The sequence below is a fragment of the Cariama cristata genome, unplaced genomic scaffold (genome assembly GCF_000690535.1).
Source record: "Cariama cristata isolate BGI_N322 unplaced genomic scaffold, ASM69053v1 scaffold11456, whole genome shotgun sequence".
Lineage (NCBI taxonomy): Eukaryota > Metazoa > Chordata > Aves > Cariamiformes > Cariamidae > Cariama > Cariama cristata.
Window position 1 is genome coordinate 23,401 of NW_009622689.1, and position 27,229 is coordinate 50,629.

General features: G+C 40.2%; 1 protein-coding gene across 1 annotated transcript; it reads right to left on the minus strand.

Annotated features, from left to right (window-relative positions):
• TRANK1 (tetratricopeptide repeat and ankyrin repeat containing 1) lies at window positions 1-26,009 on the minus strand (the record flags this gene model as incomplete). The annotated part of the gene is made up of 16 exons (XM_009702431.1): window positions 1-164; window positions 1,254-1,355; window positions 2,960-6,033; window positions 7,755-7,900; window positions 8,806-8,938; window positions 10,587-10,690; window positions 12,551-12,639; window positions 13,817-13,973; window positions 14,679-14,819; window positions 16,888-17,025; window positions 17,500-17,699; window positions 18,307-21,180; window positions 22,730-22,906; window positions 23,780-24,031; window positions 24,416-24,574; window positions 25,842-26,009. Coding segments are annotated over 16 exons (8,027 nt in total), but the record flags the coding sequence as incomplete, so codon positions are not given.
• Window positions 26,010-27,229: the final 1,220 nt, after the last annotated feature.

A 27,229-nucleotide genomic window follows, 5' to 3' on the forward strand; every position in this document is an offset into this window, starting at 1 on the left:
AAAATTAGATTGTTAAGAGGACAGAATAGCCACCTGCGTATTTTTTTCTAATTACCACTTCCCACATCTTCCTTTTTTTCTTGAGGGTTTTTTATAGACAAGTTCTTCAAAAGCCATGCTTTCATCTTCCACTTCATTTTCCAAGTCTGTATCATGCACAAAGCCTATATTAAAAACAAGAAATTAATGCAGAATGGAAAACCCCAACACCTTTTCCTCTTAATAGTATGACAAGCTATGTCACTGCTATTTTGTATGTCAGCAATATACCTTCATATGTGTATAATCATGTTTAAGAAGTATTGGGCTTAATATGACAATGTGCCTAAGAGCTCTGCTAGGAAGCAGAGACTGCTAAGCCACTTGCTGCACCAGTAATTAATTTTTACACTGAAAATCTGTTTCCATTGTTATTGCTTTTGACTTTTTTAAGAAGTATGTCTCTCCTCTCTCAAGGTTCAGTTTCAGCAGACAATACACTTGCTTACTGACTTCAAAGACAAACTACAATGTTGCCTGTGAGACTATGAGAGCACTCCCATGGAGGCTTATTAACTGTATCTTTCTTGGAATATGTGCTTAAACCTGAACATACACATAGGCACAATGAAGTCTTAAACTTGTCCTCAGATGCAACGGCATCAATGTACGTTACTTTTGGTGTGAAACAAAGTGAAACAGAAGTGAAAACTAAAGGAAACCAACTGCATATAATATTTTTCCACAGAACTCCTAAAAGCAAGCTAAGAATTAGTTTTCTAATTAGGAAGCTGGTTTCCAAGAACTTGGGTCCACACTGCCCAAAAATGCACTGCTGCAGCAGAGTTAAGGAACAGCACCATCTTTTTGGTGCAGATGAAGATAGCTTGTCTTCTGTCGCTGCCTCCTGCCCAAGTCTCTATCCTGAAGACTGCACTTGAACCACAGTTACGCGTGCACTCGTGTGTGCCTGGGCGCACAAACACATGCGTACTTTACGCAGGCTGGGATCCGCTGCGGGCTGGGGAGGAGGCTTGCTCCATTCTGCCCACCCTGTAACCAGTTGCAAGGCTCACACTGGGTTTTAAAGTGCCACTGAGGAAAGATCAGTTAAATCATGTTTTCCAGAGTGCTCCCATGGAGGTGCGCGTTTCTTGTTGCCTAGAGGGTAAGTGAATATCCACAACACTGCTAACTTGGAGACTAAAGTGACGCTAAGAGACCGAACGGTGTCCTCTAGGGGACACAGAAACCTTTGTCATTTGAAAACATACCACCTTCTTTTATCCTATGAGAGTCCATTTTCTTCAGCCACTTACGAGCCTCATCAATGGTGGCAAGCAATTTGTTGGCATGGTTGGTTATTATCTCTTCAGCTGAAATGAAGCACAATTAACAATCTGTAAGAACACTAGCTGTGAGACAGAGAGCAGCTAAAAGCTAAGCACAAAACAAAGTTACACAGAGCTGTGTTGTTTGATGCTGCTGCAAAGCAAGAAGTCTCAGTCACCAGTGATCTCGCGTGCAGGCAAATATACTACTGGGGATGAAGATGCTGTACGTATTACTCCCCCTTCCAATCAACATTGCTAGCACGATCAGAGGAGAAGCTCTCCATCCTTGTGCTGTTCTTTCTAAGGTACACCTGAAACTCCTGAAAACATTCTGGTTTATCTAGTTTTGGGTATTAAAGTTTCTGGCTTTCATCATCCCTCTAAAATTACACAAGTCAAAGTGAAAGATGGACCTGAGATGTTGCAGCCCTTGCTTAACAGCACCATTAAGAACTTGAAAAATGCTTCTTATAAAGTGAAGGAAAAGTAATCTCAAAGGCAAATAATTTCTGTAAATATATTTTCACTGAGTGGAAGCACAAGGTAACATTCATCAAGCAATTGTCATAACAAAATCAACTATTACCTAATTAAGCCTACTACATCTAGCATATTCATCACTACCATGGTTCATTGAGCAGAAAGCTAACTAAATAACGAGCAAAACTTTATGGACTTCATCCATGTGTAAAATCTTTCCACTAGAGGTAAAGATAAAGCTTCCACATGAAGACCACAACCTAACATTCAGTTACAAATTTCATGTATTTCACTGATCAGAGCTGACGAACATATCAAATATTACAGTTTTCGTTACTGTCAGACATCACAGGCAAAGTGACAACTTGACAGGGTTGGTGGATTTCTGTAACTAAAGCCAGTACCAATGTTTTGATTTAAGATGTCACTTTCCCACAGCAAGTACCCCAAACAATTTTGCTCCTAGGCGACTCATTCAGTGACTCAATTTTGCCTGCAAAAATCAGCACAGAATAAAGTCTTAAGCATATAAGGAGGGGAAAAAAACCCCGAATATCAAAATATTTCTCTCTTAAGTACTATAATTTACTGGACTTTATAATACCAGGTTGCCTTTGAGTGCCTGACACCCCACAGATTTGTAGTTAAGTATCCACTTTTGTTCAGCCCTAGCAAAATTACAAGTTAAAGGGCAGACTAGTCAGAGATATTCTTAACCAAAGACTCCAAGTACTCCTAACAGTCTACCTCTGCATAAGCAAATTACTATGGCTGGCAGAACTAAATAAGTAGGAACCAGTAGAAAAATTAGTAAAGATTACCTGGTCTAATGTAACAAGCTGCTGTAAGACACTATAAATTCAGGGAACCCAGCACATCTGATCATGTAGTTAAAATTCACTTTACTATTTACTAAAATTCACCACTGTTCACTTCACCTGTACTATCTGATGTATTACTTTGTGTTCGGAAGAGGTGAGAATGTATTTTTTAATATTTTCAACTGTTTCAGTTCTTCTTTTCCTCAGCTACCTGAAATACCTGGAAATACCTTTCTCTTGACTACGTTAAGATTTTCAAATGGAGCTTTCACAAAGCTAGAAGTCTAGAAGTTTGGCCACAAATGACTTATTAAATTGTTTAAAAGAAAACTGGAAAGGTCCTACCTTTAGCCCAGGCTTTTCTTTCATAGATTTCCTCAACTGCATCTGAGATCTTCTTAATGTTCTCTTTGATTTTTCTCTGGCATAAGTTGGAACCTTCTTTATATGCTAACTGGTCTCGGGTGTAAGTCTTTTCTGTAATGGACTCCACTACTTTCAGTCCGTCATATATTATTGGATCTATCTTTCTCCTGAAAAAGTCGGCGTACTGTTTGTAGGCAGTACTATTATGTCTGTGTTTATCTGTGTTTCTGTGCTCTGTGCAAGCCTCACTGGCCACAGAAATTGCATTTCCTTCTGCATGCAACTTTTCTTCCCCGCTGATCTCTGTTGGTGTCACAGTTTCAGAAGCGTCTCCCTCCATGATTTCTGACCGGCTGAAATAATTCTCAGAGCTCTGGATAAATCTGACTCCACAGAGGTCACACTGGGTTTGGTCAATATCTGCTTTTTTGAAGATCTCTGACAAAAATTCCTCTCCTTCCATTGCAACAGACTCAGCTTTGGAGCAGGCCTTCCTTTTCCACCTCACGCATAGAGAAACGAAATGGAAGACACGACGCAGCTGGCGTTGAGCAGATGCCTTCTGCTCTTGCTTCTGTTGCTTGCTGAGCGCAATGACTTCCAGGGGATCCTTTTGATCCTCTAAGCAATGAACGCTTTCAAGTTCTTCTTCTAGCTCATCAGCATATTCGGTCTTATCCAAAGAGGTCGTAAACCTTTCGAGGTTTACGGTTTCATACAGGATGCCCCGTATGGGTGGATGCCCCTGAGCATACACAGAGTCCCACCTCCATCGGCAGTCAACCAAGTACTCTGCATCTCGCTCCGTCAGCAGCTCCTGCAGGCCTGCAGCGACTTCTCTTACATGTGTAGCGTCACTCACATGTTCCACAACCCTTAGCAATCTTTCAGGCACTTTAGAGGGAGAGTCTTTTCTCATTGATTTCAGCATCATCTTGATTTTAGGAAAGTGATAGCATAAGAGGGATTTATATTTAGAATTCTGCACTTGGTCAGCATTCAGTAACATCACTAAGCAGAGCACTACAGTCCGCTCAGCCTCCCCTGAAGTTATGTAGTCAGGATTCTCAAATGCATCCACAAGGACATTAAACTCTCCACGAACTCCACACAAAACTTCTGCTAGATAACAGAGATGAAATCTGAAATTCTGTACAGCCACACATATGTCCCTTGGTTTATACTCCTGTATAATAGAAAATGTGTCTCTAAGATCTTTGTTATGGTCCTTGCTTCTAAACAAAAACTCCCAGTAATGAATGAGAGCAATGTAACTCTTTGGAAAGCAGACAGTGCTGTTCTTGGAGAGACGCATCAGGACAGCACAACAGAGAATAAACTGGAATTCCAACAACATCACTGTATTTCCGATGCTTGGGATCAGGTATCTTGTGCATTTCTTGACCAGGACATTCATAAAACGGAAAAAAAACCTTTTACAGTTTTCCGGGTTCTTATGAACATAGAACTGCTCAAGTGAATTTTCAAGAAGTCGAATGAAGCACAAGTGCGTTCCTCCTGCATTTTGGGCATTTTTGTCAGGTAGTAACATACCGTGTCTGCCCTGTATTCCTTTGGCCTTTCCTCCTTTACTCTTTGGGGAGTTTTTTGCATTTGGCAAAGCAAAGTTTAGCTCTTTGTTATAATCATCCTCTTCCTTATAAAGAAGTTTCTCAAATTCTTCAGGATATCCCGAAGATAAGATGAACACTTGCATGGCACTTAGCCACAAGTCAGTTGATTCTCTTCTGGCTGCAGTGTCTTCGCTTTTAAACTTAAATGTGATGTACTCCTTCAACAGCGTTCTACAGGGTTTGGAAATAATGTTACTGAACTGCAGTATTTCTTTGCATGCTTTTGGGTTCTCAGACAGTATTCTCAAATGAAAATGATCAGGAAAAAACATTTCTAGGAGGGCTTTACACGATGCATATTTGTCAGCAGTCAAAATGTCATCAAAGCTTTTGCACTGATTCAGTAGTTCTTTAGGGAAGGTGTGTGTGGCTTCCAGCAGCAGTCCGTTTATTGCCACCAGATGCATTTTACACTGAAATATTGTCTTTGCTTCATGGCGCAACAAGGGCTTATGGTAATCCTTACAGGTTTTAGCTTCACAGTTTAAGCCAACAATGAACTTCATACAAATACCAGGGTAATGCTTGTTCAGTAACTCACGCGTGATAGAGCATAACCTGCTTAACAAGTGCTGCATCAAAGCTGATTTTACCTCCTCTGTGCTTACCGAGAAATCACCTTTTGTCTTCCTCTCTTTTAGACTTGACTTGTCTGACAAAAACTTGAGAATGGGTTCAGCTTCATTTTGAGATACCTGGCAACTGTCACCTGTGGGAACAATCCCAAAATAGGCAAAGCATGACTTCACCATATCTTTCTCGGCGTTGGTGGCTGCTTTCTTCAAACCTTTAACCAGGTTCAGAAGAGCTATTAAGCCACGCATTGCCATGAAGAGGATGTTATGCCATGCAGGGGTGCTGCAGCGAGATAATGCAAAGAGAGCTTCAACTGCACCAGCAGAATGATTCAGAGATAGGAACTGACAGTATGCGTTGCTCAGCTTTGTGAAGTCTCCCTTCAGAGCTCCCTGCAAAAACACAGCCTCAGCAATGCCAGACTTCTGGTCAGTTTGTTCACAAAGTTTGAGGGCTTCTCTTAGGATGGCCTCCATGTCCACCAGGTCTGATTCCGAAGAGCGAGTCACACCAGCACGTGCCGCAGCAAGCAAACACGATGCACGAAACTCTTTTATAGCTGTGAGGTTGGCTGCTTCCAGAGCAAACCCATGTTGTTTCATTAATTTTGCAGCTTCTTCCTCTCGACCTTCCCTTTTCAGTAAGTCTGCTGTTTGGCGCAAGCATCCACGAGACTTCAGAAACTCAAGCTGATCCTCTATATCAAGTTTTGAGAGGACTTGCATCATTTCCTCAGTTCTGTTCATACTCAGGTACTTTGCAGCTGCTTCCAAATACAACTGATTTGCTGTACATGAGAGTTTGGAAACCATTTGTCCTTTTGTACTTAACATCTCTTCATATCTGAAATAATAGATACATGAATTTACTACCATAGATGGCTAACCTAGACAGAAAATTCTTAAAAAGCCCCTAAAACATTATACAAATAGCTGCCCTCAGAAACCCTTCCTTCAAAAAGGCCAACTGTTTCAAGTGGTATGCGAAAAAACGATCATATCATCTTAAAAGATCTACAGAAAGAGTTTAGTTACAACATAAGGCTGTTTGAAGCAAGTTCATTAAAACTTATGGTACAAACAAGATCACAAGTGAAATTTTGAATTAGTGAATTTTTCTCCATGCTGTCAAATCACAGTACAAATTATTTTAATCACATTTTGCCAGTGATAATCTTTTTTTTATTAAAGTAAGGCTCAATATAGAATGGGTTGTTTACATGAACAGAAGCCAGAATGAAATAAATGCAAATTTCAATGAATTCTCCACAGGCCAATATAGATAATATTCTGTAAAATTTACATAAACAGATCAGTTTAGAGAACTCTCTCAGTTCTGTCATATGTATCTACATATACTTCGCTGCTTATTGCGTGCCTGAGCAAAGTACCTGGTTGCATCTTTCAAAACATGCACTTTAAAACACTCAGTTAATAATTATTATTGGCTGATGTGAAATTAGTAAGATATCCCCTGAGCCGGTCTTGCAAAAGTATTCTCTCCTGCATGCTGAGAATAAGTAATTTTTTCCTGACAGGTGAGTAAATGATCATTAGCCTTTCATTATCATCTTTTTCATGATAAATGTGGGAGTGCAGATTCTTGTACCTATGCTAATGAATTTGCATGAATGATTTGGGGAGACTGATCGAAAAAAATTGTTAGGTGGTAAGGTATCTTTAATGCTTGAACTTTTTGATCAAAGTATCTCTACATATTAAACAAGCTTTAATCCTTCCAAAACCAGTTACCATTATTAAAGGTACATCACAAAGGATTTCAGTGAAGGTGTGTAACTGCAGACCTTGCTGGAATTCTAACTGGTGTATATATTCTTTAAAAGTCTTCAATCAATTTAGGTGTAATGAAAGGCATGGCCAATAAATGAACTGTTTACGCAAGAATGTGCTAATGAGGTCACAGGGATGGTGCCAGATGCAAAGTTCTGTCAAAAAGATACTAATAAAATCAGTTTATCAAGACAGTGTGAGGCATGTCTTAGCTGCCCTGAGCCAGCACCGGGGAGATGGTATGGAAAAGTTCACCTCGGAGACCGGGACCAGGAATCTGTCAGAGAGGCAGCACAAGCTGCTCATTTAAATTACTATTCTTTGCTCTTAAGTTACAGATTTTGAAAGACAAACAGTTCATTTGCCACAAAAACTGCTGCATTATATACCATACATCTAATGGTTATATTCCTACAGAAGACAGTGACTACGTGGCTAAATCCATTACTAGGTCACTCTTAAAAGAGAAGTATTTAATACTTCTATTAGATGTTTTTGTCATATTTACCCTAAGAACCTAGTTCAGAGAACTGGCTGAAAGAGAAATTGCCAGGAAAATTAAGCTAGTCACTGCTCCAGCTGTGAATGCAGTAGAATGTTTTCACTCTGTTATCGTTACCCAAGTGAGAATTCTGACAAAGTTAATTTAACTTCTTATGAAACAAAGTCACCAGCCAAAACTCTTGTGAAAATCTTATGGTGAGCCAGCTGTATTATGCTGAATTTGGAAATGGAAAAGAGAATTATATTCCAACACCATCTTGGAATACATACCTTTCAACTGCCTTTGCTGCTTCTTCATAGAGTTCTTCCTGACAATACATTTTAACAGCCAGATCAAACTCCTCAATTTGTTCGTAACATTCAGATGCTTCTTTGTAGCACTGGCTTTTCTGATAGTAAACTGCAGCATCTTTCATCTGCAATGCAGAAGTCGGTAATGAAACTGAGGCGCTCTAAACAGTCAAAACTACATGAATGGAATAAATTTAGTAATTCCATCATGCAGATGTCCCATAGAGAAGCACACTTTAATAAAATGTAATTAAAGTGTCTGAATGTAATCAAATACAAATTAAAGTAACCATCACTAAAACTGAACAGATTTTAAAAAAACTTCAAAATATTTGTGTCCGAAAAACTAGAATGTAAATTAAAGGTATTATACACGATTTCCAAAGTACTTTTTATTCACCCAGCTCTGCCTGTTGTAAAATACCACCCCACACACTTCTGCTAACTTGCAAATTTCTCAGAATCAACAAGATTAAATTAAAACAGTTATGGATGCAGAATGGGAACCCTAACCTTATGTCTTAAACTTTAAATATTTGGGAACAATTACTTTACAATCTTTTAGTGGAAATGCACTGCAAAGAAAAAAAAGTTAAATATCCTCATACACGTAGAAGATCATTGTTAGTACATTAGTTAATCCTTGCAAATTTGAAGGTTCCGTTTAGGTGGCTGTAGTCAGTGACGTTTCAGTATCATCAGAGTACTGAATGAAGTAACAGCGTAAGTTTCATGAAATCAGCCATTCATTAACTTTCAACTGCAAAGCAGAAATGACTGATGGTGACATTTGAGGAAAGCCAAAGAAATAAACCTAGACTGCATAACTGCATCATTGTCCTCTTCTTTCCTCTTCTGGCTGTTCTGTGACAAACGCTTCCTCCTGAACGGCCCAACTTAAAGAGCTGTTTCAGTTCAGCTACTACCATGTCACAGAAAAATACTATTACTTTATGAGTAATATGAGTGGATAAAAAGCTGTAGGAAAAGAAAAGTGACAAGGAGAGGATAGTTTAGATAGTTTAGATACCTTTCCTAACTTTTTACACAGTTCTGCACAAAGCCGGAACTCCTTCGATTGAAACAGACATTTTAGTGCTAGTTTTGGTTCTCCACATTCCAAGTAAGTTTTAGCCAATGCCATATATTCCATCTGTTTTTCCCTGTAGAAAGTAAGAGAAAAATCACCACTTACATCCAAAAGTTTAGAATGACATGATCTGTCATTGAATCCAACCAACCGTGACATCCTATGTTCTTCTCCATACGTAACCTGATGAGGTATCACCTTACAACTGGTTATATTTTGGTCTGACACTGTTCTGTCCAGAAGTCTGTTCCAGAATCTCACTGCTTGGAAGGAAAAAGCCTTTTTTTTGTTGGTTTTTTTTTTTAATTCTCAAACTAAGGTACACTGTGGTTTTGTGCTGATTCTCCTTTCTAGCTTACCTTGCTCCTTCTTCCTTTCTGCTGTTTAGCCCCAAGGCCATTAAAGACAACAATCAAATGTGCCCTCAGCCTTTGTTCTGTGTAACTAAACAAGCCCAGCCTTTCTAGTATCATTGCAGCATGTCTGTTTTCTTCCCAGATCTAGCCTAAGTTCATCATTCTTGAGCCTGGAGGATCAGAACCATACAGACCATTTCATATTACAGAGCACGCAGGAATCTTACTTATGTTTTGTACTCCAGCATTAACACTTCTACTAAAAAAACCTGCCACTTTCACAGCTTCATTATTACATATGTTCTGTCAACTTAACATATCCTAATATACCCAATTTCTTCTCCTCAGATTTGATCCAGTTGGCAAGCACCCCAGCTTACAGCCAACTGAAAACACTTTTTTCAGTCCCATCAACAAATTCGCAATGATCACGACATTTTATGAGTATCCTTATACTTCTAGCCAGGGCCACGGATACAAAACAGGTAAAGGTAAAACCTTGATTAACTCCAGTAATAACATTTCTCCAGACCCTCCCCCTTCTCCCTTCAGTGCTAGCTTCCTCTGCTCTGGTCATTCCTTATCCACTCTGCTATCACTGCCAGTTTTTGGCCTCTCCAGCCTGAAGAGGAATTAATTCACTTAGGTCTACAGTCCTTCCCACAAAGTTTTTTCCTGTCTCAAATGAGACAAGTCCAAAACAGTTTTTCAGCCTCTTCAGGGAACTGCAAACTTTCTCCCCTGTCAAACCCTTGAGATATTTTGCCCAGCTAACAGCATGAACTAAATGATTCACCGCAAAATCTGTCCCTTTAAAAGTGCCCTTTGGTTCAGACCTAGTTCTGCTTGTTTAGGTTTAGAGTGACTCTAACACTAATTTTACCTCAAAGCTCACTTTTTGTCAGCAGCTTTTCTTGCCCAATGTACACCACCATTCCTTCTTCTTTGTTAAGTGAACATGCAGTGGAATCAACTGGAGTTGAGCACTGCTGATGGCATATGCTCTTCTACACATATCTCAGAATATAAAGCCTCTGGAGGTCATGCAAATCCTGTTGCTTTTCTCTCACATAACCAGTAAGCCCTTTCAAGGGCCACATTTGGTTTGGACAGCCTATGGCGTACAACTGCTTCCCCTACTCCCCAAAGGCAGCAGTGCCCCAGATCCTGTTAGAGCCATGTCAGACTTTCCAATTTCTTACATCACTTTTCCCATCCACAGACAAAGATGTGAAGACACCTCACCTGCATGGTTCTCCCACGTCTCCAGTCCAGTCCCACACCTGTGGTGGGAACCTCCCCCTGCCCACACTCAGGAGGTCTGGCACCGCAGAATGAGACTACCTCATCTGCGTTTACACTCACCTGGGGCTGCTTTTCTTTGAGTGCACTTTGAGAACAGCATCATGTGCCAGGGCCAGTTTTGACTTCTCAGCTGCTCCTCCCTTTTGGTAACATTTGGCTGCCACCTGGGGTGAAATCATACACAGCATTCACACATGTGCATCCAGCCCATGGCTTACCACATAAAAGCAATACTTAATTTTGCAGTCACTGTAATGGAAAACAGAGAGACTGGCAAGGTGCCTGGAAGAAGGAAAAGGTAAAACACTGCAGTATATTTTTAGGACAAAAAGAAAAGCTTTAAAGTCAGTCCACATCAGGCTATCACAATTAGAATTTTAATTACAATGTTTTACATGGAAGTAGTGAAAGCAAAAGTCCTGGTAGGCTGATAGAACAAAGAGCACATGCCATTTGAATGATGGCCTAATAGGGCTCTGGGGGTCCCAGGGCCCATTGCCGGTGTTAAAGACAGAGGCAAAAAGGCATTAAACGCCTCTGCTTTGTCTGCGTCCCTATTTGTGAGGTGACTGACCTCATCGAGCAATGGACCAATGTTACCTCTGATACTCCTTTCACTGTTAACGTATTTTTTTAAAAAAAAAAGGCTCTTTTGTTGTCCTTCACAGTGCTGGCCAGTTTGAACTCTAATCGAGCTTTGGCCACACAAATTTTCTCCCTACAGTGGCAAACCGCATCTCCGTAGCCCTCTCATGTCATCTGTCCTTGCTTCCAATGTCCATACGCTTTCCTTTTCTGCCTAAGATCTTGAAGAAGACCCCTGCTCAGCCAAGCCGGCCTTCTGCCCCACTTGCTTGACTTCTAACACTTTGGAATTGCCCGCTCCTGTGCTCATAAGGGATGGCTCTTAAAAAGCGACCAGCATTCATGGACCCCAACATCTTCAAAAGCAGATTCCAAAGAGACCTTACTAACTAGCTCCTTCAGCAGCCCAAAGTCTGCTCTTCTCATAGCCAGGGTCGAAGTTTTGCTGGCAGTTTTTCTCCTATCGCCAATGATTTGAAACTCAACTATTTCGTGGTCACTGTGACCAAGACAGCCACCAATCACTGCTTTGGCCACGAGTCCCTCTTTGTTTACAAACAACAAACCTAGGAGAGCACCTTTCCTAGTTGGCTCCCTTAGTACCTGCACCAAGAAGTTATCTTCAACATGCTCCAGAAACTTCCTGGACCTGTTTTGTGTCCGCTGTACGATATTCCCAGTTGATGTCTGGGAAGTTAAAATCACCCATAATGACAAGGGCAGTTGATCTACAGATATCCCTTAATTCCTTGTAGAATAATTCATCAGTGTTGTCGTCCTTGCTGGGTTTTGCTTCCATTCCGTTAACTGTCGTCGCATATCTGGATTGTATTAACTACCAATTTAGGAAATAAAAGACTGTAAAATCTCCATGTTCTTTAAATAGGAAGGGAATGAAACCATCATTTTGCTACTCTTTCTGCAGTTCTCTTAGCACTCCTTTGGTTCTTACATGCTGTTCCTTAATGTGTGTTTTGTATCCATCCCTAATTACTGTACAAAAAACCATAAAAGGGCTCTGAGATCATCACCCAAATCAACATACTTCCAAGAAATGTTTTCATCTTCCTACAGTAGTGTGTAATGATATTGTCAAGCACGTGGTATAGATTCATAAATTCCAGTCAATTCCATTTGTTGCTAATAATTGCTTTTTGCAACCATCTTTCGTTTTGGCATGTTAAAATGTTTTTCCCTTGGACCGCAAATTTCTGAGTAGTGAATTTAAGATTACAGACAATAGGCTTGCTCTCTCTGCTTATTTCTTGCAAGTCGTTTACAAGTAGACACCTACACAACTACAAACCACAAGCTAAGACAGACTGCTACAGAGCAACTGAAGGTTTACAAATGACTTTATAGATGCAAAGGGGAAAAAAAAAAAAAAAAGGTTTCAGAATAGACAAGAATCATTATTTCAGACAAACACATGCTCCTACCTCCCAGAACTGATGTTTAGCATAGTAGTCTCCCTGTGCAATCCATTCTTCTGGAGTAGAAGTTTTAGCGAACATGCTGTCATCTAAGTCTAGAAGGTCAAGGGTAATCATTTTATGTTAGAATGGATAAACCACAGAAACCACTTATCATGTAGCAAAATTAAGCATTAACATCTCACAATGTTCCAAACTCCTAATGATTTGTGCTCACACCAGTAATGGTAACTATGACTTAAACACATTTTACCCCTCTCAATCAGCACTGAAAATCAACAAGTTGGGTTTGGTTCTGGAAGTCCTTAGAAACCATGCTTGTTTTTGGGACAAAACTTTGAGTAAATCCACTGTCTTTACAGAAACCAAATTCTTTCACTTGATAAATCTCCTTTAGCTGGGATGGTTTTCCGTGAACAGCCTTCATTACTGTGCAGGTGTGACAGATGCACTGCTCCTGTTTGAACTAACTGAACTTTGGTTCAGGCAGATGCTCAGCAAGTATCCCTAACCAAAGTGAACCCTATTGTGTGAGGCTGTCAGTAAGAACACAACACCAAAACCAAAAAAACGGTTTGGATGGAGACTGGGCTGGTAAGCAGCTGAAACTGTATAAACAGCAGAAAATCTGACTACAAATCAACCACTTTACGCTATAAATATCTGCAGCCATCAAGGTCTGTTGAGCTCTCCCTCCACAGCAGCTGGCTGAGGGGCAGTGATCTCCCCTTGAGTAGGGACTCACACCTCTCAAGGTTACCCCTCGAGGCTGAGAGATCCCCCGCCTGACACCAGACATTGAGGGGTTGGTAAGTGGCATTTTTGCATGCATGTATTGTTTAAGATACGTATAGTAAGCTTACGTGATAATCTTAGTATAGGATACAAATTTTAAGTGTAGTAAATAGTAGAGTATTGACCACCAATCCATCTGTACTTATTAAATATTTTGCATTCCTAAATTTACTGGTTAAAACTCAGTAAACTAACTACTAGATCAGATCTGCCCAAGGGATCTCTGCCTATTCTCCTGCGACAGCAGGAAAACTTGCACTAATGAAGGAGCAATGAAGTTATGTATTAACATATACAACTGATTTTTAGAGCCAAAAGAAAGAAGACCCACCGAAATCAGTGGAAATTTGCAAAGGCAGTTATCAATGCATACTGTTTGAGGGACCAAGGAATTTCACCTTCTTTACTACACAGCCTAAAAGCAAGAAAGCATGTCCGGTTAGACAGTCTTTAAAGAAAGTTTTAAGATCACTTCACCTTTCTTTTCATCTGTTTTGACAACCTGAACAAATTCTTTTTTGATGAAATACTTGAAAGCTGGAGCCCGTTTATCACTGTCTTCATCGAAGATCCAAAGATTGACCCTGGCTCTTGTAATGGCAGTATACAATTGCTTTAGTTCTCCATTCAGCATCTGAAGCAGAACCAAAACAAAAAAAAGCAACATGTCAAAATAAAATGAAATAAATGAAATGCCAGATGAGCTAAATTGTTAGAAAGATACATACTCTGCAGTTATAAGGAAACAGCAAATACACACAGAATAACAAACAAGAAAGTATCGTTAAGTAAGCAAGTCTAAATATTAAATATGTGATTTTTCAATTACATAAGCCATTGTGCAGCTAATTTGCCTGCAACTACTGCTACAGCAAATCTAGCAGCTACAGGTGTGACAGTCCATTTTCCTTCTAAACACTTGCACATATAATTACCCATTTTTTTACCATACAATCCTGCAAATATCTGACTTACTAGATTCTAAGAAGTTTCCTTAATTTTAAGGTAGTGACACCGATCTGAAACCAGACTAAATAATAAATATTGACAAGCTGATTTGCTATTTGCTTTAACCACAGCTGTTCTGTACATATACCTAAAAGTCTATTACACGTAGTTTTTGTTCTCTTATCAAACTGTTAAACCATGACACCAAAAAACCTCTTATCTTTCAAAATCAAGATTGTATTTTACAAATGTGAACAACTACCAGAAAGATAAAGCAACCCCAATAAACATGGAATTACAGGATGAAAGGATTTCTTGAAGAAATTTCCCTACTTCTAAGATTTAAGAATTTAGTTTATCTTTCCTAGTCCCAATGTTATGAAAAACTCACCTTGTACATTTCTACATTAAAAGGATTTCTTTTCTGCGTACCAGTAGCATCCTCCAAAGGCATTTCAATTAGCAATTTGCTTCCTACTTCCACATCTGAATCAGGAGTATAAGAAGAAATTATCTTCCATTCTTTGCTAGCCTAAAATGTCAAGAGAATGAGGTTTACTTGTATGCAGCAATCACGACTGCCCACATATGCAAAAGATAAGGTCATATGTTGTGATCGACCAATGCACCCCCACAGCTGAAGAAGGCTCAGAGGAGATGAGTGGGAAAAAATATTATCTCAGGGAAGAATGTGAAGAATAACCACCAATTTTCATCAAGAAAGCTGAGCTTCCTCTCAACGCAAGTGGGATTGGAGAGAAACCTTTGTTTGAGATACATGTCTGCACCAGGCGGTCATCAAGCCAAATAAACAACGTTCCCTGAAATAGAATCATAGAATCATTATGGTTGGAAGAGACCTCAAAGATCATCAAGTCCAACCATATACCTGATGCCACCATGTCCACTAAACCATGTCTTGAAGTACCGCATCTAAACGCTTTTTGAACACCTCCAGGGACGATGACTCCACTAGTAGAGAGTAATGTCCTCCTGAGCCGCCCAGATCAACATGGGGGAAAGTGAATACATAGCTCAGCTCAGAGTGCGTGAAAACCGAGCAATAAACAAAACAAATCTGGAAGAGTGCAACTACCTTGAGCTGGCTTCATGCTATGTACTACTTCCCAGGGACTGGGGACGCCCAGCATCATGATGGTGGAGCACATAGGGACCGCTAATGGGAATCATGTTTGTATTGTAATTCCGCTGTATATTACCATTGTTATATTATGCTTGTCTTGTGATTTCAGGATACTGCTGTATCACTCTTCTAAATTCAAATCATATGCTATGCCTAATATATCAAATAAGTAAATTTGATATTAAACATGAAAACTTCCTTGGGTAGACTATAAATTTTCAGCTAAACTTGAAGATACACCCCTGCAATGGATGGTGCATCTATGGGGAAAGGAGGAAATCGGGTTACACCCTCACCATGGACAAGGCTCAAGGTTTAGTCCTAGCGTTGAGAACTCTCCTACAAACCCTAACACCGCAACAGGCAGACTCACTGCCCTCACTGCATAATGTCCACTACCCTCTATGAAAGAGCCACCAGCAAGCTGCACTCAGTTTTCCTGTGGTTTTCATCTGCTGAAAACCACATCTAAACACTGTTTTGAGGGCTATAGGCAGAGGGCATCTGCAACAGAAATGTTCACACTGAATATTTAATTGCAGAGCAACTCAGTCGTGGGCATTGTCGAGTCTCCGCAGGCATGTTCCGTAAGGATGCTGCCTACTGCCTAGCTGGGGGCTCGGTGATGCTGCAGCAACAACCGCGAGGCTGCTGTGGTTGATAGCTCTTTGCAAGAAGCTGCGAGGACTGCACCCCTGCCACGTCTGGAGTTACAGGAAACCCTGGAGAGACAGGGCCTGAGCTCCCTGGAAAACCATAAAGGGGGAAAAGGGAGTACATAAGAAATAGAAAACACAGCACCTCCAGAAAAGAAAGTCTTCTTTATCTGAGACCATTCTACAGGTGATGGTCTCTGCTATAGACTGTGAGACCTTCCCAAGTTTCCTGACAACTCCTGAGCTAGAGGAAAATGAGTTTTCTGGAGCTAAGCTGTGGATGGCTACAGAGCATGGTTGTCCCTACCCACCCCCAAAAACATACAGACACTATTTGATTCTAAAGATAACTGTTTTACAATTCTGAGGTAATGCAAAGCAGGGTGTCTAAGGTGCTTTTTTGGGACCTGGAACTCCAGTACTAGGTAAAGAGTATGAGAGGGTGATGGAGTGTCCCTCCACCAACTGCTCTGACCTGAACAGGAGCAGCCAGGAGGGACATGCTGTAAGGTAGCAGAGTAGTCTTGGTATGCAGCAGAAGTGTGTGTCTGTGCACATCCGTGCACTGCTGTGTAAGCCTCAAAGCTCTCCCTTAAACTGCAACAGCCAATCTGAAGGAAAATGCAGCACTAATGGAAGATGGTCTCAATTCATAAACCTATGAGCCCTGTTTTCTACTCTGATGAAGCCACCCATCTTCAGAGGAAACAGGGAATCCTTCCCCAGATGGAAAGCCAATTAGGCCACATGTAAAATCAAGACTTAAGAAAAAATGCAGAAAATGGTTAAGAATTAAATACCTCTGAGTCTGTGAAAAAGTTGTAAAGGAGTACATCATCAAATTCCAAGCCCTTTGCTTCATAAACTGTCAGTACAAGTGCTAAACTAAGTTCCTCAGGTATCTTCTCCTTTGCAGTTTCATTTGCCACTAATACCACCTGTCATAAAATACATTAATAAAAAGAACATATTAGGAAGCAAAAAAAAAAAATACTAGCTGCATACAGAAAGCATACAAACATGTCACGATAATGCAAGAGCCTTCTCAAAACCACACAACACTGAACACAGACATTCCAGCACACTCCGCAAAAAAGGTCACAAAGCTGCCACGAGAAGACTGACAAATGTATGGTATGTGCAGACAGTTGTAGATCTGGTGTAAGAAAATTTGGAGTTAGAAAGGAACGGGACAGGTAACGCCTGATGCAAAAAAGGAACAGAAAGAGCCAGACACATATTAAGAAGAAACAGAAATGAACACAATAAAGGTTTCTAAATTTAAAAAGCGTAATTTATCAGTGAGATACAAGGGCTTAAAAAAGAAAGTTGTGGGCAGTCCATACAAAATGGTGATTTACCACCAGAGCTGGAAGAATCTGCAAAAAGCCGTATACCTAAGAAAAGCAAACCTGATGTGCTCCAAATTCAATGGGTTGTGTTTTCCTTTTGTTGCCCCTCAGCAGAATTGCTAGATCACTAACACTGCAGGACTCCAAGACTGTAGGTTTTGGTCCATCAAAAAGACCGCAGTCTTTAGGAAGCCGATCAAAAGATTCTGGGAAATAATGCTGAAGCAAATCAACCACTCCAGATGCTAAACGGAGAATACCTGTAATAAGCAAAATACAGATTTTAAACTTCAGTCTGACTGTCTCACACTCTCTCACAAACACACTTTTAAAAGATTTTGTTAGAGCTTTGAAATCAAGAAATATCATAACAGAAACCCAAGTCAGAGAAGTCAGAATCTGCAAGGTCCACTTTATGTTTCTGTCATTTTGAGTGGACCTCACTCTTGGGCCTCTAAAGATCAGAAAGCATGCTACAAAGGCTCAGCAGCATCCTCACAAAACAAAGGTCATAAATGAGAAACAAATAAGAAAAGCAGAAGTAGCACACCAATGCTGCAAAGTGTAGCGATCTGGGGACATGACAACAGAAATGGGTATGATTATTTGTTACGTTTTCCTTCAAATACAGTCAAAACATGCAGCAAGCATGAGTGTTCAAAAAATGACAATTTAAAAAACGTTCATTCTTGGTTTCCCAGTTGAGATGTCAAACTACAGAATTTGCATGTCAGAAAGAGCTGACCATCTGATCTCCTAAAAAAACAGGCCATTTAAAGACACTTTGAATTAGCCAGTACAAAACTTCAATCATTAGTAACACCTGAAGAGCACAGGCTTAGAACATAAAAAAATTTGTTACTCTACCTGAATGGGACCTGTAGTTTTGGTACAACTGATACACTCTTTTTGGTTTTCTAACACGCTGCTTCTTGTTCACGGAGTTCTTGCTTGCGTAATGAAACAGTGACCTCAGATCACTAAAACGAAAAGCAACTCCCTTCATTATGCTCTGGGCAGTGTCACCAGTTAGAAACATGGCATTAGGGTCATTGATGCACTTCATTAACAGTGCTAGCTCAGCTTGGGTGAAATCCTGTATCTCATCACCATAAAACTCATGGATGGACCATGGCAGCTCCCTAAGCTTTGAGAGTCTTTGAGATAAATTATACAGCAAATCTTCTTCATCGAAGTAACCTCTCTGTGATCGTATCTGCTGATAAAGACAAAACAGACGATAGATCTCACTCCTGTCTTCCGTGAAGTTTGGTGATCTCTTTCGGCCTAGCTTTTTGTACTGCTCCTCAGTAAGTTTACCCCCAGAGCAACTCAGTGCCTCGAAAGAGCCTTTCAGAAATGATTTTATTTCTTTCCAAACCAGTGCTGGATTGTACAAGCTTTTACCTTTTATCATTTTTGGCCACATTTCATTTGCAAATACATCGTAAGTCACATAAGTCCGAGGATCACTTTCCCTAGAGTACGTATCCGCAGCTCCTTCATCATCACCATGTTCTGTTTCAACATTACCTTCTTCATCCTCGTCTTGCCAGTTTGGTACAACCAAGTCCTCCTGAGGACTCCAACCAACAATGATTCTTTTAAGGCTTCCATCTTCGTTTCTAGGAAAAAATGGGTCAGGCATGGATGCATCCAGTAACAGCAACAACTGCTTGGAGGTGACAAACAGCGGAAAATTTTCATCTTTAATGTCTTGTAGCTTGTGAACATTTGGCTCCAGAGGCTTGAAGTGATTGGTTACCTTGGAAGACTTGCTAAGTTCAATGAAATTCTTCTGAACTTCTTGGCACAAGACAGGATTTTTTGTCACGAAGATCTGATGCAGATGCTCCAGCCTGTTCGATGCTTCCGTGCTACACATTTGGTCTTCATGGTCATCACATGAATTCATTTCTGGGTCAGCTGTGCCCACAGGAACACTTTCATCCTCACTGTCCTGGTCTTGCTCGTCATTCACCTGATCCTCACTTGAATCATCACTGTCCTGTTTTAGTTCACTCTCTTCTTTCTCCAGCGTAGGTTCTTCAGCCTCACTGCACTGTCTTTGCTGCCATGTCTGCCTCTCCAGCAGAGGACCTTTTGCCAAGGTGGCGTTTTCCCAGTACGAACAGAACTTCTTCCAAAGTCTATACAAGCAGCAAGTCGTCTTCCCTGTCCCACTTCTCCCAATTAAAATGATCGGTTCCATGGGCTTTGGATTGAGATCAATTACTGCATACTCCAACTCCCCAACTCGGAAAGGGTATTCAACAGAAGAATGTACATCATTCATAATGTTAAGTGCCATGTTAGTACTGAAGCTGTGAAATTTCATTATATTGTATTCCAATTCTGCTGCACTGGCTGGAGGGAAATACTCAGGTATGGTACGTTCTTTTGACTTTTCTGCCTCGAGGTCTTCAACATAACAACGTGGAATACGCTTCTGTGTCATCGCACTGTGGTCCTGATGTCCTTTGTTTAAGCCCTTGAGCTTTTTCCTCAAGATGCAGGATAAACCACGATTGTAGGAAATACATATATTATCTAAGACACGGTTCAGCTTGCAGTGGTCGAGAACAATGGCCCAAATTCTGATTATTTCCGTGTAAACTCTACCCGATTTTTCTGGAAGACTTGTCTGTTCTGTCTCCATGATCTTTTCTGCACTCTCACTGCAGCGAGGAGAAAAGTCAATTGCAAGTTCCCATATCATTCTTGCACCTTTATCCAACTTGGCTTCATACAGCTGAATATCAGCTTTTAAGTGTTTCAGTGGCTTCTGAAGGCCCCTTCTCCATTCCCCATTGCCAAGCTGCTTAATTGTCATTATAGTTTTAGTTTTCAGATAATGAGGCACAGCTTTGCTGCCCAACGTCTTCAGCATTTCAGGAGTGCACTCTATTTCCCAGGTCATGTTATCAAACTCCTGCACATATTGCTCAATATCCAGAATCTTCCCCTCCTCTTCCTCTGGTTCTTCCTTCTCTCCATTAGGCAGGGCCATACTGAATTCCTCTGCTCCCTTCCTTTTCTCCCAACCATCCCCTTTTCCTTCAGGATAAGCTATGCTTGCACAAGGTTGCGAGGACTCACTTTTTCCCTTTTCCAAATTAGTGTGGGCTGAAGATGGCTTTTGTACCAGAGGATGATCCTTTCTCAGGGTGTCACCCAACTTCAACTGATGAATTAAAGCTGTGATTGCCTGCACTAGACTTTCCTGCAGCGTTAAGGGGCTATTTACTTTTTCTGTTTCTTGCTTTGCTAACTCATCTTTTTTTGTCTTTAGAGAACATGGGGTTTTTAAATCATTACGCGCTGCTTTGCCAGACGGTGCCTTTAATGAGGACCCAGATGAAGAACGCCCTGTGCTCTTTGGCTGTGAAATCTCAGAGGCTGGAACCGGCTTAGATGTTTTAACCGACTGCCCTGCTGTATCCTGCCGGTACTTCTTTTTCTCCAGTGCAGCATTATTCCAGGCAAGTAGCAGTGGGTCAGTTTTTTTAATTCTATGCCTCACATCTCTTCCTAATTTGTTTTTTATACTAAAGTTAACATCAAATTTTGCCAATGACTCCATTATTTTCTTAGCCTGTTTTGAAAATCCTCTCTGAAAAACAACATGCATCACTGTATTTCCATTCTCATCTTGTACATTTGGATTAAGATATGGAAAGTCAGAAGGTCTTGAAGCAAAAAGATCAAGTAGATAGTTCAGGATGTCTAAACCAGCGCCGTCTGAAAGCAAGAGAACAAATAAAAAAACATTTGCTTTACAAGGCTGCTTTGTAGGCCAACAATTTTTAACACTTTTTCTGCAGTTATTAGATGAAAATCAATTTGCTGTCAAAAAGAAAAAAAATAATCTACATTTCATGGTTGTAAAACATGCTTATTTGAAATGGCCCAAAATTGAGCTTTTCTAATATTCAGGGAAAACAATACAATGGCAGCAAAGCTTTAGAAATCCCTAGTGCTGCAATTGTTCCTGTAGCATCACTCGGTTTCCTTCCTTTTTTAACCTCCAGGTGCAGACAGGTTTGTTTATCTTCCAACACCAGCCCTGACTGCGACCCAAGGTAGGCTGGTGACAGGTCACCTGGACAAGCAGCAGCTCTGGGTACTGCTCTGGGGTCACCTGGTTCACTTTAATATGCCACCCAGAAGGAACCTGCCCCAGATAATTTTTGTTTACTAAAATAACCTGTGGCAAATCCAATTATTTCCCGATATCTGAGGTCCCTAGAGCAACTTCCTACAAAATAAGGTTAGTCCAATACCTCCCTAGGGAAGGCAGATATTTTACAGCTTTCTGGATTTAATCCAGATAATAGATGTGATTTAAACCAGATAATACATGTGAAACATTTCTTTCCCAACTGTAAAATAGTGACCAAAATAATTGTAAAGAAATTCCACCTCAAAAACTTCATGCGGTGAAAATACTTCAGAGAGGATATCATCATTGGACTTCTTAACTTTTTGATTTAAAATTTACAACTGGTATTAGCTATGCTTTTAATCTCTATAAAGCTATTAAATGAAACTTCTATGCTTTAAAAATGAATAAATTCAGTATTTTTAATTATTTTAATCCTCCAACTGAAAAATGCATTTTTTTCTTAATTTAAAATCAAGCCTGACTTTGGAGCTTAATTTGATAGTTTATCTTAATCTCCTACATTTTTACATAAGCCCTACAGTCCTCTCACTCACTCCTCCTCTGAACAAAACTTTGCTTGATTGACGACTGGACAAAAACTGGGAAACAGATTTCAGATGTCACTGTAGGATTTCCTTCAAAGCCTGCTGCCATTGCTCTGCCTTTACCTTTGTTTCTTCCTAGGTCCTTCCCATTTACTTCATTCCCACCTAGTACACATTTTACAGGGTTTCAAAGACGAGCCCTCCTTTCCAAATCAGCTTGATTAAATAAGAGTATATTCACAAAACAGTAACTGACGGAGACATTACAGCTGTTTGATTCCCCCCATCACCTGAGCTGCCTTTAACTCTCACAGTCCCAGCCACTGCAACCAGAAAGGACAACACATCAGCTTAACAAAGCCTGGTGTGTATCCTCTGGCCTGCAAACTTTGGGGGCTGAGACACGGTCAGACGTCCTGATCTGGCGCTTCTGCTATCACATCAGGAAACAGCAGCAGAAGGGGCAGGGGGCTGGAGAGGTAGGAAATGGGGATGTCTTCAAGAGCTGCTGTGAAAACAAACGGTGCACATGTACTAGAGCTCTCTGTGTCCCCTAGGTCTGGGCACACAAAAGCCTTACCTCTACTATTTAAACAGATGGAAACGGCGGCATGCAAAGGAGTATCTCCTTGTGCAATGGAGACATTCTGAGGATCTGCACCTTTGGTCAGCAGCAAATACACCAGTTCAAAATAATTCTTTTTGAGGCATATTTGCAGCGGTGTTTCAGAGCTGGTTCCAATCCCATCTGGCAGAGCTGGTGTGAAGGACAGGAAAATATCAGGCATTAATCTTATATGCCAGATCTGCAAACTACAGAAAGTTCTAAACAGATAAAGGCACACGCTGATTGCTGAGCAGGTGACTTTTTTTTGGTCAGCTTTTTACATATATCTATCTGTTAAAGAGTTTTTGACAAAGAAAATCTTCAGAATCTCCTCTCATCTCCCATTAAGCTGAGCAACCAGTCCTCCTGTTGTGACAGGAGGAGAGAAAGGCCAGAACATATCTTCAAGTCAGTCAGTCACGGACCGAAACAAGAAGTCTCCTTGCACCTCTGGCACTCACAAGGCTGCAGCAGGACGGTGTGCCCGTAATTTATAGCTAACACCAAGTTATGAGATGAAATGAAAAATGCCAGAGTAATCCTAGGAATAAACTTCATGTAAAAGAATAAAAAAGATGATGTCTATACTAGCTAAAAAAAAGACAGACACCTGGTCATGCCTTTGAAATCAGTGAAGTAGTCCATTACTTGTAACATAACAACAGACTGAACCCAAAGACTGTGGCTTACCGTTTCTACCAAGGTAATATTGTGGCTGAAGACAGAAATTAAAAAACAAAGAAACTACAAGCAAAGGAGCAACAATTATCTTTGGCTCTTTACCTTTTACCATCCCTGACAGCCAAATTTCATTTCAAAAACCTCTTCCATCCCATGTAGCCTTACTACCTTCCCCATGTCGCACACAGCGGATGCAGCCAATGAACTGCACTCCAACAAGCTGCTGCACTTACACAGAGCCACAAAAAACATGCGTTGGTATTTCTGAAACTATGTTGCTCCAGACATGGCAAATAAAATACCGGATCTTTTATAACACATTAATATTGCACAGGTTTTCACCTCCTCGTTCAATCAAGCATCTTATGAGGTGCACTTGCTTATCCAATCTGTCACACTGTTGGATAACGTTGCCAATGTCAACATCTGAAAGCGTGCAGTTTTTGAAGAGTCCTCCACCTGACGGCTCTTCCCCACTGGCTTTCCCTGTCAGCAGCAGCAAAACTTTATCCCACATTTGCTTCTCCAGCAACTGTTTCATGAAGCTGTTAGCACAGGCTTGGGAGATGTTACAAACCACCCCTTCAGGGATTTCTGCAAGACAGTCAAGAAAACATAACTCACTCAAAGCCCCATAATAAAATCCATCTTACTGTAAACTAATTTCACAATAATGAACTCATTAAAATCAAAGTACAGAACAGCAAAATGCAACACTTGCATCTTTCTGTCCTTATGCTGACAGCCAAATAATTTTGAACATTTTGATTCATCATACTGGATTTTTGTACATATTCTGGTGGTTCTAAGTGCAAAACACAACAGTAAAAATAAGTAAAAGCACATTGTTCCAGTAATATCAGTCGCAGAAACAGGGAAAAAATGGAAGGGTAAAAGAGCAAAAACTGTATGTTAGCATAAAATGCGTTTATCACAGCGATTAAGTTTTGTGAAGGGAGAAATGGGAGCTCACTGTACCTTTCACAGAAGACAGCAGTTTCAGAAATCGCTTAACAACATCTTCCTTCAATACATTTTTATTATGTGCTCCATTTTCAAACCTGTAGAACTGGACAAACTGTTCAAGAACATCCAGAAGAGAATCTGTATCAGCTACGGCTCTGCTTTCATTCCCCCCTGCAAAACATTACAGAAATTGAAAATCCAGTTCCTTAGTGGCATACTTTCAGGGCAAGACTGTAATACGTTATATCTCAGAGCTCTAAGAAATGTGTAGTGGCAGGTTAAAATCAGATGGCTGAAACTCTTACTGCCAAAGTCAGTCCGGTGATGGATTTATTATCCCAAAGGATATTTGATGCACTCATCAAATACACTCTTTACCATAACACATGAGGTTGAAAATTCTAATAAGTTCACAAGTTGATCTGCATGCAGGCAGGACACTGCTGCCTTGCAGTGATATCATTGTTCAGATTTTTTAGAGTAGATGACTAAAACCAGTAATGTTTTCAGCATACAGCTTCAATCAGATGTCCTGAGCTTGTCTGATTCCTCAATGACATTTAAATACAGCCATAAAATAACTTGTCCTCTTAAAAGAAAAGAACAAAACCAAAAAAAACCCCACCACACCAAAATGATACCTACAAGTTTAAGACATACTTAGGTAATGGGCAATGTCTTTCTGTATGATAACAGTTCCTTTGCAAACTGCCTAGAAATATCATTATAATTTTCCCCATACTTCAAGACTGCAACTACATTTTCGCTTCCCAGTTTTGGTTATGAGAGGTTCTTGTAGTTTCAGTTTGATAGTCTGCTCTGCTACTCTTCTCCCTTAACATGTGCAGAAGTTAAAATTTTCCACGTAGTACAGGAGTTTTAGCTGCATAGCACCAACATAGATCAAAGACGGCTAAAAATTGGTGAACAAAGAGCTCTTACTAAAATGTTATTTTGTTTCTAAAAATGACTGCAACTTTTCACTCACATTTTCATCATTTCAGAGCTTCTCTATTTTTGGTCAATATTTTTCGTTATTAAAAGCATTTTAAATATGCCACCAATAATTTAACAAAATGTTTCATTTTCCAAAAAAATAAAGTGAAGGTTAAAACTGAAAAAGCATCAAAAAGAAGTGGTTTCTATGGCAGAGGGAGCCCCATGTTAAGGGAGAGCTAAAAGAAAAAAAAACAGTGGCTTATAGTAGCTTAGAGCAACTTGTAGTTACTCATTGCATGATATCCTAAGAACATCAGTTGGACAGCTGTCACCTTCAGGCAAAGAGAAAACGTTCATCATTGACTGACAGGAGATCAGGGTGACAACTCGGAGGAAAAGTTACATAAAAACCACCTACTGTTATCAAGTCTAAATAAAACCGTTTTGTATCTAAAGGATATAATTTTAAAACAGGAAAAGCACACAGTCCATGTAGTACCTGTCTGTTTCTCAGAGGAAGTGTGTTTCTCAATTTGATTGCTGACTGCTTTTACAGCATTGAAGTTTTTGTTCTTTTTCAAGATATCCATGACATATCTTGACCGTGCATCTGGAACAGTGGGATCAACCCCAAAATTCAGGAGCATGATCACATCTTCTGTTTGGCCTAAAAAAATTACATTAGAGGAAGAATTATTCTCATTGATCAGGGGTCTTGTTCTGTTTTCCTTTGTATTTTTACTTTCCTCGCACAATTCCTAGCACAATTTTAATTAAAAAAAAGAATTCTAAATTTCTCCAGTGTTATAAGAATGAGGTACTGTTAGCTATTTTTCCCTGAAAGAAATACCTTCAAAAAAACTAAAAACTCTACCTTCATTATTATTAACTGGGAAATGGGAGCACAGAAACACAAAGCGACTGGGTGCCTCATGAGCATCTCACCAGCCAGAGGCAGTATGTGGAATTCACCTCCTCCCTTGTGCCCCAACTGTTCTCCAGGCCCTAGGCAAACTGCTCTGTACATAAAGAACAAACAAAACAAGGCATTTTGCTACCGTTTGGAAGGTGACTCAATAAACCAGAATATTTCACCTACTCAGGTATGACTATACACAGGTAGGCACTGAGTTTCTTTCCTATGCAACATAAAACACATGATTTTCTTGGTAATAAGCCTTATAACAAAGACATCCAGTTTGACTAACGGTAGGTATCCCTGCTTTCAAAAGAAACTACTATCCTCTACAGCATTTCACAACAAGTATTATAGATTACACATAAACGCAATAAATATAACGGGGATTTAAAGCCTTGACACAGTATCTAATATTCTGGAAGACGACATGCTCGCTTCTTAGTATGTCCCACCGCTCCACCAGGGGAAACTTTACAGCGCTACAAGCAGCTGCCTGTACTCCTCTTGCCTCAAAGCAGCACATTTGCTCTAAGCCATGACCTCAGAACAGCTGGGAGAGCGCAGGAGCACCAAACCACCAAGTCACGCAGGAGAAGAGTGAGCGACGGTGAGCAAAGAAGCGTTAGACCACCACATGTCCCCTAGGCACACCACCACAGCGCACGGCCTCTCCTACTGCATGTGCCACAGGCAAAACCTCACTGAGGAAAAAAGGATGCAGGCTTATACAGATGTCTTGCTTTCTTTGTCTAAGCCTGACCATTCAAGCTATTTTAGGGCTTATTTTTCATTAACAGATGGGTGCAAGGGTTTATTTTTATATGTCTTTTTAAAAATATATATATATAAGATGTCTTGCTTTCTTTGTCTAAGCCTGACCATTCAAGCTATTTTAGGGCTTATTTTTCATTAACAGATGGGTGCAAGGGTTTATTTTTATATGTCTTTTTAAAAATATATATATATAA